At 51.7% G+C, this 12,659-nt stretch overlaps 1 protein-coding gene across 2 annotated transcripts in view; it reads left to right on the top strand.

Annotated features, from left to right (window-relative positions):
* Positions 1-12,659, top strand: part of SSBP3 (single stranded DNA binding protein 3) — a 54,192-nt gene that overhangs the window by 29,692 nt on the left and 11,841 nt on the right. For both annotated transcript variants that reach the window (XM_039711426.1, XM_039711425.1), the window contains exon 5: positions 6,318-6,407. In XM_039711426.1, coding sequence (XP_039567360.1) covers positions 6,318-6,407 — 90 coding nt within the window. The remainder of the gene's footprint in view (positions 1-6,317; positions 6,408-12,659) is intronic.

The following is a 12,659-nucleotide window of genomic DNA, read 5'->3' as shown; positions in this document are numbered from 1 at the left end:
GGGGTGAATCTGTGCACCCAGCCACATGGCGTGAAGCCCTGGAGTGCTCTCCTCTGCAAAGCCCTTCCTGAGTCAGGAGAAGCACTTCCAGCAAGCCCAGCTTCACTTCCCACGAGTTTCCCTTTGCAAACCTCCCTGTACACACGCGTGTGCAAAAGGCAGCCTAATTGCATTTAGTCTGTTTTACACCTCCCAAGCTCATCCCCCCCCACTCTGCTCTCCACCCCCCTTTAATTCGGTCGCTGTGAAATTTTTGCAGCCCTGCCAAGTTATTTCCTTGGGATATATTTAGAGAAAGCCAGCTCAGCAGAGCGCGCTGGGTGTTTGTGGAAGGATGTTTGTAAATGTTAGCAGGAACGCTGGCGGGCTGGCGGAGCAGATGTCCGCGAGATGCTACCAAGAGCCTTATTTACAAACTTGTAAATGACTGAAGGGGTTTCCTTCCCGGGGATAAGGGGGACGCCGACTTAAGAGATTAAAATCCTATTGTTTCATGGCCGGAGCTGCTGTCTCAGATTATCCTTTACAAGGGAGGGGAAAAAGAAAACCAACAAAAAAAACCCCCGTATTGGCTTGAAACACCATTCAACTGTTGTGCCTTTTTTTTGTGGTTTTTTTTAAGGCTCAAAGAAAATATGGGGCTCGGGCTTGTTTCTTTCTCCATAAAGGAGAGGGAAAAAGTTGCCGAGCGTGGCTGTCCCTGACCAGGGTGTGTGCTGGAGCTTTGTGTGCCGGGCAGCTCACAGGTGATGGATTTAAAATAAGCACAAAAAGCTTGTGCTGTTGTGGAAGTATAATTAATCTGAATTTGTAAGCGCAGCGTGGTGTCCTATGGGAGCACAGCGATGGTTTTTGGGTGGTTTGGTGATACTGCTATGAGCCCCTTTAATCTGTTTTGGGGTTTTTTTATATCTTGGGAATACACAAAGCTTCAACCCAGCGTTCTCTTACCCTAAAATAAACCAAAGCTGGTTTGTTTTGTCTTCTGGAGCATCCAGCCAAGTGCAGAAAGCAGGATGGACGCTGGCTGGGTAGCACAGCATGCCCCAAAAAAATGCTGAGCCCATCTGAGAGGCTCTGCAGCCACCATGGTTTTGAGGTGGGTGCCACAGTGGGTGCCCACTGCTGGCACGTGGGCTGGCAGTCTCAGAACCTGCAGCAGGCTGGTGTTCTTTATTTATTTTGGTGCACGTTGATAGAACACAGGCCCTGGCAGCGACCCGTGGAGGGGACTGATGGGGGAGAGGATCTGAGGGCTGGGTCCAGAGGAAGCGGTCGGTGTGTCGTCCTCCCTGGCGTTAATCGGGTTACTCTGAGGTGTGGGAGGGTTCTATTATTAAATTTTAAACCTGGCTGTATAAGATGAAGGCAGCTTTAACGAGATGAAAAGGCTTAACTGGAGTCCAATTAAATTCCGTATTACCTGTTTACGCAGCCTGCTTAAGTCCTGACCCGCACGCTGGTTTCTTCTTTAGGCTGCAAAGCCTGTGCTCTAGGCAAAAAAATAAAATCAAAGGAGACAGATAGAGACCAGATCACCAGTATGTCCTGAGCACCCCCGCGTGCTCCTACCAGAGGCAGCTGCCCTCAAGTCTTGTGCTGCTCCCACGGTGGCTGCAAGGTGTGAGATGCAACCAAAATCCTCTGGTCCTGTCTTCTGGAGGGGAGAGAGGGCAAAAAGAGCTGGAACTCAAAAAGGAAATACCCAGCCATCCGTAGTTTGGTTTGAGGTCTGTGCTATGAAGATATTTTGCTCTCCCCATCTCACTGCTGGGTTGATGGGGGCTGTGCCTGGCCAAGCAGGCAGTGCTGGTCGTGCTTCCCACGCATGGAGCATCCTCTCTGCTCCCTACCACTCCTGGCATGTTATTTTTATTAAAAAAAAGTCTTTGGTGAACGCCAGCATGGGATGTTTGGGCAAGCTGCTCGCCTGGAGTGTGCAGTGAGGACACCAGCTTCCATTTAATGGCAGAGTTACTACCACCAGCTGGAGCCTGTTTTTCATAGATGGTTAATAGGAACCACTGCTGGTGTTGGTGAAGCATGGCAGGTTTGGGTGGGTGGTGAGCTGGGGCTTGGCTGGTGCCCTGTCACCATTATGACACTGAGAGCCTTGCAGAAAGGGGTGCAGTGCCTTAACCCACCTTCAGGCTGCTCTTCAAGGTCCACAAATGGGGATGAGGAGGAAGAATCCCTTGCAGCAGCCTCGTGTGTGGACAACACATCCAGAAAGCTCCTTGTCTTCCCAAGCCCTCTCTTGTAGGGGTGCTGCCCTTTATTTAGCCAGGTACCTAGGAGCAAACACACTCTGGCAGTGACAGTAGTTTCAACCCACCTGCTCCGGTTTCTAAATTCAGCCCCCAAACCCTGGCGGGGCCTCGGCGGTGCCTCACGGCTGCTCCGGGGCTGAGCGTGCGGCAGGGCGGGGGGCAGGAAGCAGCTCGCCGCACCCTGCTCGCTGCAAAACCTCACGCCCAGCAGAGACCTGAGCCCTGCAGTAAAGAAAGTAAATAAATAAAAGCACTGGACCGCAGCTCCTCCCAGGGCTGGGGGGCAGCGGAGGTGAGTTGTGTTCCCGGCTCAGCCGGCCTGGGAAGGTGAATTTGGGTGACACCGAAGTGCTGGTGGGGATGCGCCAGAGGCTGGGGAGCGGCGTGGGGCAGCCACGCCAGTGCTTCTTCCCTGCTGCTCTTCAGCACAGTTAATTCAGCAGAATAACCCAGTTTATCCTGAAGGATTGGGTTAAGAAAACAAGATGGTTTTAACAGCCCTTTTACATCCTGCGTAGATTGTAGCTGAAGACCCTAACCAGCTTTGTTGCACAGCCAGACAGCACATCTTTTCCTTTTTTCCCCTCCATAACCTGATGCCAGTGGTCCTGTGCAAGTGGGCTCCTATCGATAATTCAAGTGCCCAGCTCCTGGCTGTGCTGTTTTGTCCGATTTCCATTGCCTCCTGACCTCCATCCTTCTTTATTTGCAAAGCTATACTCGCAGGCAGCGGTAATAAATCAATTAATGACTCTGATGAATCGTTTAATGGCTGACAAAATAACACTACAGTCAACAGCTTGGATCTCTACAGCAGTACCAGAAGATGCTGGTTGACTCAGGGTAGGGAGACGAAACAGAGACTGTTAGCTCAATTAGTGCAATTAGTGTGCGATTTAAAGGCTTAGACGGCATCTGCTGGCGTACCAGGCCGGTGTGTTAACTGAGAGCTTCGGTTTGGAAGCGAAACACGGTGATCCAGATTGTCATCATTCCACTGGCTTCCACCAAAAAAAAAGAGGAAAAATACCAACGTATGTGGCAGGGAATTAAAAATACATATGTGTGTTTGTGTATATAGCTATGCGTGTGCGCCCCAGGAACACATATATATTGATTTCCAACGTGGGGGAAATTTGCCATCTTACAAAAGGCAAATGAGCTGGCATGCCAGCATTGCCAGAGCTGTCCTGGCTCTTTTCTGGCAGTGGTTTCCATGTGTTTCAGTGGAAGGAAATTCGGGGTGTCACACACCAATGGGGACCTTCGTGTGGCTGGTGTGCTTCTGGTTCAGCTCCAGCTTGGATGTGGTGGCACAGCAGTTCCATGCCCATTTTCTGCCAGCTTCCATGGCAACTGCACATTGTCTGTACCTTCACCAGGGAGATTCGATGGGTTTTAGATGTTCACCTAAGGAAAGAGCTTTGGAAAGCAAACTGCAACCAAGAGTCCCTGAAAAGAGTTTCTGGGACAAAATGTTGGAAATAAACCATGTGGGAGGAGCTAGGTGGCCAAAAAAATCCCAGAAATGGGTGCTGGAAAGCCCTTGGCTGTGTGCGCTGTGACCCTTAGGGTTTGGGTGCTCACCCTTAAGGTTTGGAAAAGTTGTTCCTGCTGTCTTTTTTTTGCCTTTCTTCTTTCATTTCTGGCATGCCCAAGTGCTCTACAGAGCTGCTCCAGCCACAGCTGCGCTCCCATCGCTTCACCAGGGCTAAAGGTGCCTCAGTGTTTACCTTAGCAGCGGTGATGGGGAGGGGAATAAAAAAAGAAATAAAATGTCACTTCGCAGCCTTGTAAATCATTCATCAAGGGCTGACCAATTTGGCTCTCATCCTACAATATGCTCAGGGTACTTGCGGGTTTTTAATTACCAAGTTCTGCCAAGCGCCACATGTGCGAGGAACTTTAAATCCCCGTTTACGCCGCGAAGGCATAGGTGAGGTTTCAGGGTGTTTAACACGGAAAAATACTCTGTGGTTTTGTGGAAAAATGGGCATTTGCTTCAAGATTTTCTTTGGCTCCTCTGCCCTTCTCCCTCTGCTCCCTGTTGCAGAGGGGAGGAGAAGGGCAGCGTCCTTTCCCCCCAGATGCCCAAATCCATTGGGCATCTTACTTCCCACCACTTTGGGATCCATTTCGCTTTGGGAGATTCCCCAAGCAAAGGATTATAGTGTGCTGGAAATCTCTTGAAACCATAAAATATCACCTTGGCAGCTTTATTGCAGCGCTTGCCGCCTTGGGAGAGAAGCGTTTTGCGTGATAGAGGGTTTAATAAAGGAAATTCCAAATGGGCTCGCTGCAGTTTGGGGCTCAGTCTTATATATTTTTGCATTAAGAACCGTCATCTGCTTTGCAGAGAAACTGCAATATGTTCATGGCCTTGGATTAAGATTTGGTTTTACTTTTATAGCTGACCCACTTGGGGGGATGGAGGGAGGGGGAGAAGTGGGTTCACTCCCTCTCCCATCTATTTTTGCTGCCGTCTGATGTATAAAAAGAGCCTGGAATGGGCAGGCTTATTTTTCCTGCCAGGACTTTTTTTTTTTATTAACTGTAAAAACACTCAGATCTGGCCTTTGCTGCTGATGGGGGGAAGGCTGTTTGGGATGCCTTGTTCAGGGGCAAGGGTGGGAGTGTGGTGTGGGATGTAGGACCCTGTAGCCTCAGGGGGAGTTGGTTATTTCATGAAGGGAGGCTCTTACTGGGGAATCAGCCTCCACTGTTGTCTGTGACACTTGCAGCTCTGAGGTGCTGGGGTGGGAAAACCAACCCCTCATCCGGCGTGGTGCTGGCCTTCATCCCACATCCTGCTGGAGAGCACGGTGAGGGGCACACGGGCTGCCCTGGGAAGGCACAAGGCAACGATTAGTCTGTGCTCCCCTGCCTCTGCAAGGCTTTCTGGTCAGGAATAGCAGGATTGCCGACCAAACATGGGGATCCTATCTTGGCAGTGCTTAGTCCTTAGTGATAATCCTTAATTTTCCAGGCTGCCCTGACAGCCTGGCTTCCCCCTCTGCTCACATCTTGTGGTTGTTGCTGCATCGGATGCGGTCGGGAGCCGGGGCTGGCTCGGCTGCTGTTGGGACGTGGGGTTTGTTGGGTGAAAGCAAGCCTGAGCAGGCTCACATGTACCCCATCTGTTCATGGGATTTCCTCAGTGGAAAATTTTTCCACTATGGTTTTAGGTGGGTACGTGCATCATAAAAATTGGTGGAGGGAGTAGTTCAGCGATCCAAATCCAATTAACACCGCTGAGGTGCCTTTGTAACTGCCCTGTAACTGGAATGGGGGTCACTTGGTGTTGGGCAAACTGGGGTGCCCTTGGGTGGCACAGGTACTGCTCCTAATCTCACAGGGATGTGTCACCAGCAGTGGCTTTTAGAGAAAGACCTTTTTCTTACATTTTCCTTCAGAGTAGGAACTTCCCATCACGCTGGTGCTTTCCCAGAAGTGAATAATACAAATAGGGATGCTGACAGGAGTGAGTGGGGTGTTCAGGTACCCCACGTCTGACCCCGTCCCTCTTTTTGGGGCTGGAGCTGTGCTCATGGCTCATTCTAGGGAGGCACAAAGGCGAATGTGACTCCACAGGTTGAATGAAATGAATTTGGAAATTCATAATAAAGCCTTGGCATGCTGGTGAGGTCAGGGAAGCATAATTTTCAAAGGACAGGGCTAAACCAGCAAACATGGTGGGGAGGTGGGAGGAGAAGCATTTTAAAGCTTTCAAACAACTTCTGCCTAAAATTACACATTGGATGTGGCTCTTTGGTGGATTAGCAAGACTCAGTGCCTGGGTAAATGACTACACAAACCTCAGAATTATCTCCAGGTTCTGTGTGGCCATCTCCTCCGTGGGTGAGTCACAGAGGCCGGTGTCCCTCCAGCTGTGAGCATCCTCCACCAGTTCCTGCACAGGGGAAGATGCTCAGGGCTCTGGGGATACAAGGCAGATTGACTCAGTGGGACGTGCCAGGAGAGGCTGGCATTTTTAACGCGCTTTTGTCATAACTCTGACCATGTTTGCCCTGGTTTTGTTCCCCGCAGAGCGCAGCTGCTGCCCCGAGTCCCGTGCTTGGAAACATTCCCCCGAATGACGGGATGCCCGGGGGCCCCATCCCGCCCGGGTTCTTCCAGGTAGGCTGTGGCTCCTCCCGGGGCTCCCTTCCCTCCACACCGCGCACGTGTTTGCTTTCGCTGTGGGTGTCAGCGCTGTCCTGCCTGTGTTTTGTTTTGTTTTGTTTTTTCCCCCAAGAGGATGCTAGGGAAGCAGCATGCCTGCACAGCTGACCTGTCTAGGAATAACTTGTGTTCTGCTGTCCTTCCATGTTTGCTTTCTATCTTTTGTGGCCTTAAAGCAAATTCCTTTCTTGCTCGAAGAGGTTACTGTGTATTTACAACCAATGTTTTTTTTCCAAAGCTGCTTGGTTTGTGTTTGGGTTGGGATTGTATTTGTTCTCCAGTCCTAACAGACGTGTGTAATTGAAAACATTCTGGATTTTGATTCCTGAAACTTTTTCCCCCTCCTCTGGTTAACCACTTGATTTTTTCCAAATGCAATCACTGAATGCATTAACAAACCCTGGCTGCGGCTGCAGGCGGGAGTGGGCTCCAGCCAAATCCCTGAATGCCGTGGAGGCACCTTGTAAGCAAATACCCAGCAACGTCCCCAAAGTCCCCTCACTCCTTCCTTATCCCACAGCAAGCTCTGACAGAGGAGGGGGTAACGTGCTTGGAGTGATGCTGACAGACAGGCTATCAACAAGCACAAAGAAAAGGAGTTTTCAAACCTTGAACCTTGAGGGTTTTTCCTCAGGAATCTCTTTGCCCGGGGTGAGCTGCACTGGTTTGCAGCAACATAAGCTTTCAGTGCTTTAAAATCCTCCCGCTTGAGGATGAAACACTTGTTCGTGTAAAAAATGGGATAAGAGTTGAAAGGAATATTTGTTTTGGCAAGCTGGGCTTTTTTTAATCTGGGCTTGTGATTTGTATATGGGAGAACTTCTCGAGCAGCAGACAGGCAAGCTCGATAAGGAGCTTGTGATTTATTGTGGCGATATCTGAGCCCGATATCGGCGATTGCATTTGTGTGGGAAGGGGGAAGGAGGGTCCTGTCTTTTTTTGAGAGAGAGAAAGAGAGATCCCATTTCCTGAACATGCTCCTGACAAAGTAAGAATATCCGATATCGATCGGGAACCCTAAAACAGGCGAACCTTGCAGCAGTGCTCGGCAGCAGGGGCTGAAGCCAACGGCGGAGATGCAATCTCGCAGGTCATAGCTGCTGCCAGCAATCCCAGTGCCAAGCTGCTGCTTCCAACAAATGTGTCTCCAAAACGTCCTGATCTCGCCCCACGGTGAAGCTGACTGTCCTTTGGGGCTTCTGCTTCACGCCGAGCTGCGAGGGCTGCAAAACTGGCATGAATTCAGGGCAAGGCATCGAGAGTATGGGTTGGCTTTCCCAGAGTGGGAAAGGTGAGGAAGAGGAGTCACATCTCTCCAGACTTTTACTGTTCATGCTGCCGTCTCGACTCTTCCCGTTGACAGCCTCCAAGCTGTCCCCCTTTCTTTCCTTTCTGCCCTCCTGTAGCACTCTTGCACTGAGGGTCTGATTCAGGAGCAAACAGCCCATCTTAGCTCCCTGCCACCCATGCAGCTGGCCCAGGAGCCACTTGGGTAGGGGGTGGCTCAGAAGCAGGAGTGGATCCTGAAGCCCCAGACAATGTAATAACACCAGGACAGGTTATGCTGCCCATCCCCAGCACTGCCAGAGGGAGGAGAGGATGGGTGCCGGTGCATATGGCTCACATGTGACATCTCAAGAGCCTGCCTTTCCTGAAAGCCCTCCAACATCTGGTTTCTCCTCCCAGCCCTCGGGATGGAAAGCAGAAAAGAAATCCCACCTTTTAACACAGTCTGAACATCGCCTCCATGAAAGCCTGTCTGATTTATTGCGGGTGCTGGAGCTCATTCCAGCCTCAGGAGATGCTGGAGAGCAGCTCTTGCAGAGATGGGCTGGAGGCTCAGTGCCGAGCCAGTCACAGCTCGGGGGTAATTTCCTATCTGTAGGAGATTAAAGTGCCTAAATTCAGAGGGCAAAAACAAAAAGGTCACAGAAGATAGAAAGGACTTCTCCCCAACCCTTGGTGTGCCAGCCCTGGGAGTGAGTGAGGTGGTGCCACCTCAGCCAGTGCCATCCTCATGCCAGGAAAGCAGTGGAGAGGGCTTAGGGGTTTTCAGCATCTTGCTCTTCTCCACCAGGGACCTGCAAGGGATATCCCGAAGGGCAGCAGGCATGGGCAGATAGGTTTTGAGAGGATTTTAGAGAGCCTGATCATGTCCAGGCATGGTGGGGAGTCACACAGGGAGCTGAGGAATTAGTCACCAGCAAAGCTCAGGTAGCAGAAACTCCACAATGCCACCCTGGGGGTGCATGAACCCCCCCAGCTCTGCATGTGAGGATGTCCACCACAGGCAAAGGGAAAAAATTACATGAACCATTCCTGGGACTCTGTAGCCCAAACACATATGAGTGAGCTTGGAGGAGAAGGAGTGCTCCAGGAAAGGGAGAGGGAAGGAGGACTCCAGGCTGCAGCGCCCATCCACAGCCGCTGCCTTGCAGTGAGATTCCCTTCCCAGTGCCAGGGCTCAGCAGTGCCCTTCAGGTCAGGGGCCAAGGGAAGTGCAGCCTGCAGAATCTCCCAAAATGATGGGAGAGGAGAGGCCCATGGCACTCTTGGGTTGCTGGGGCATTTCATGGTGCCTGCCAGCAGCACAGCATCGTCTGCTCTCCGGACAAAAGGTTGGCTGGGTTGACGGCCAGCATGGGTAGATGCTTTTATTTAAATCTCTCTCTTTGTCCCGTTGAGATGAGCAAACAAACCCTCTGCTCATCCTCCTAAAGGTCATCAGAGGCGTTCCTGCTTTTGTTTTGAAAGCTGGATTGATGCCGGGGTGCAGATCCCTCGCAAGAGGGATGGGGGGGATGCCAGGGAAATACAGGAAGGAAAACAAAAAAATTGAAAGCAATTAATACCACACCTTTACACCACTAAACAAACCGGGGGGGGCCGAGTCAGCAGCCCCCCCAGCCGTGCCCGAGTCCCCGCGCCGCCCCGAACCCCGCGCTGATGAAATGGAAAGTTGACCATAAATCAATGTCGGCGCTGCGTTAGCTATGCATCAGCGGCTCGGCGCCGAGATGCACCAAAACAAAGCGCCGGCTGCTCCGTGTTCCCACACTGCCCCCTAATGCAGGCAGACCTGGAGAGCTGGGGAGGACGGGGGCTCCAGAGCCTGGGGGGCTCCCCCCACGACATTCCCTGCCCTCCCCACCTCTCCTCCCTGCGTCCTGGAGACTTCCCCCTTGGGGTGAGGCATCCCGTGGGGTGAGGATGGTGAAGGCAGGGACAATAGGAAGGGGTCCATGTTGTCCTGCTCCCTCCTTGGATGCCACCATTTTCCCCCTGCTGTCCTGGTGTCTCAGTGGGTTTTCCCACTGCTCGGGAGTGCCACCAGCTCCAGCCAGCCAGTTCCAATGAGGCAGCACGAGAGCCACAAAAGCAGGCAGCTCTTCCCAAAATCCTGGGGTAGAACTTGGTGCCAGCCTGCACCAGGCGAGGTTTGAAGGAAGGTAGCCTACAAGCTGCAGGAAAGGAAAAGCAAGCATCAGAGAAAGTTTTTTTTCTGGAAGTTTAGTAGGATGCCCGAGGCTTTTGTACCGAGCGTCTGGAGCATATGGTGGGATTTGCAGTCAACTTTCTCTCGGGTGCTCCAGCCAGATGGAGGTGACTGTTCTTGGCTCTGGCTGACACGGGTTTGTTTCCTGAAGAGCTTGTGTTAAACATATTCCTTAAAACCAGGCTTCTGCAGTTGGGAGCCCCAGCTGCAGGCGAGGCAGAGCTCCTGCCCACGACTGCCTTTCTCTGTCTGCGGGGGGAGCTCGGCCCGCCTCGCCTCGCCTTGCCTTGCTGCCTTGCCTTGCCTTGCCTAACCTCGCCTTGCTTTGCCTTGCCTTGCTTTGCCTTGCCTTGCCTTGTCTAACCTCTCCTGGCCTCGCTTTGCCCCGTCTCGGGAAGGTCCTCACCCAGCAGTACGTGCTGGAAGTCAACCGGGGTCTTTCTCTTTGAAGGCAACTGGAGCATCTCTCCTAAAGGCTCCTTCAGAGATAGCTCTTCTTTTTCTTATCAACTTGCAAAACATCTCTCTCCTTCAGTAGAAATAAATCTCCTCTCCAGTAAACCCAGGCATGGCTTTAATTAATATCCATCTAATTTATTTTAGTATTTTCTAACGTCAAAACTGGCAGGCAGGGGCAGGTATTTTAAACCCAAGGTGCCTCCCTGTTGCTAACTCGAAACCATCAGTGTCTTGTGGCAGTGATGCTTTGCCTTCTCGTACCATCCTGCCTTGTTCTGCCACCCCCAGAGGTGCTTGAAAATGTTTTTAAATAGCAAAACTCCCCCATTAGCTGAAAGTATGTAGCCCATAAAACATGATCCATTTGTGGTGAATTACGCTGGAAACATAAATTGACACACACAGAGCTATGATCGCTCGTGCCATTTTCCATCTTTAATATTTTACAAGAAGTTTGAGGAGTCGAGCTCATGAAAGACAGAGTGGAAATAACCTGATCTCCTGGAAACGCCCTGTAGGAAGCAGCTGTGGCAGCAAACTTCGGCTGTCCGGCGGGCCAGGTTGGCCTTTTAAAGTCCCTGGAGTGGAGGGGAGAAAGAAATGAAGCAGAGTGGAGGTTGGGGCGCTGACAGCTCTTGGAAACAGTTTCCTCTAAGACCATTTTAGCTGTTTGGGTTCTTCTTTGGGGTGTTTTGAGGCAGCTACAGGAAGACGAAGAATAACCCCGCACAAAGAGTGTCCAGTTTGGGGGGGAAAAGGAAAAACTCAAGAGATGATGGGGTTTCTGTGGCTGGGGAGAGTGCTGGTGTGGAGATGAGAGTGAGGTCCTGCTCACCCAGCATGGCGTGTCAGAAGGAGCTGTGCCGCACGGATGCGACTCCAGGGCTGGATGGAGGGATGTGGAGGAAGCAGGACAGCATGTGTTCAGCCTCCTCCTTTAACAGGAGTAGTTAATAACTGCTAAACACAGGTCTTTTTAAGAAAAAAGGGATGTTCTGTTGGTTGGAGCCCACATGTCGTCTCTGCAAAACACTTGTCTCAAGTGCTGCGATCCGTCGGGATCATCTGCTGCTCCCTCTGCAGCGAGGCAATCCCGTGCAAAAAGCCAACCACTCCAGCAGGCGTTCCTGGCCTAACACGGGTCCCAGCCCTGAAACATCTGCAAGTACTTATGGAGATAACAGTATCCAGAGGGACTGCATTTCTGAATTTCTGACAGAGCAGGGCAGCCCTGCCGAGGGGGCCGCGGCTTGGAGCGAACATTTTGGATGCTGCTGCACAGAAAAAGCAAGAAAAGAAGGAAAAATAAAAAAGCTGCTTTCAGCTCTTCCCTGCCTGCCAAAACGTTTGCACAAGCAGGGCATCCCCTCATCCAGAAGTGTCCTCTGGGAGCTGTACCACATGGGATAGTGCAAGGGCAGGGGTGCTGCGGCGCCGAGCTGGAGCATCCCGGGAGCAGCCTTGGTGTTGGGGCAGGAGCTCACTCCAGAGGATGCACTCAGCAGCACAAACACGGATGCTCTCTGGATCCAGCTGCCACAGGGCATTTTTCTCCAGGGGAAATGTTGCTGTGTCTTGTAAATGCTTTTTCTCCAGTGGTCAAACAGTGTTTGCTCTCCAGCTTGAAATGCAGCCTCCCAAGCATTACCTTCAGGCCCAGCTAGGGTGCCTTCAGGTGGCTGTGTCCCCTGTGTGTTTGGTACCTGTTCACCCCCCACCCTCACCTGCTGTGGGGTATGAGGGGAAGGACATCATCCCTGGACAGCAATGACCCCTCCTGCAGCACAAGGCAGGCATCGTGGAGGACACTGGCTCTTGCATTGATGGGGCTCAAGGTTTGGCCTCTGCCAACCCTGGTTTTTACCTTCCGCTTGGTTTCATCACTCATTCACCTCTTCTGATCTTCCCTACCCCAAATCCTGCAGCTGAGATGTGTAGGAAAGGCTTTGGGGGTGGCCAGACCTTACAGGGGGATGGTGGGAGGTGTCTGCTGCCCCTGCTGCACTTTGCATTCACAGACAGAGTTAGCAACTCAGAAGCAAAAATAAGTCAACTTCCATGCCTGGAGAGGACTTCTGCTAAAGGAGGTTGATGCTGCAGTTGGACCTCAGAGGTTTGTCTTCTCCTCTCTGGTGGGACATGGATGGAGAAGGCAGTGGGGAGGGTTGTCTTCAGGTGCTCTGACCTCATCCAGATGAGTCTGGCCAGGAACTAAGGGCAGGGGCTGGTTCCTTTTGGCACCTGGAAAATGA

Source organism: Passer montanus, unplaced genomic scaffold (assembly GCF_014805655.1).
Source record: "Passer montanus isolate IOZ18808 unplaced genomic scaffold, ASM1480565v1 scaffold25, whole genome shotgun sequence".
NCBI lineage: Eukaryota > Metazoa > Chordata > Aves > Passeriformes > Passeridae > Passer > Passer montanus.
Note: the sequence above shows the minus strand (reverse complement) of the source record. Positions and strands in the feature narration are given on the sequence as shown.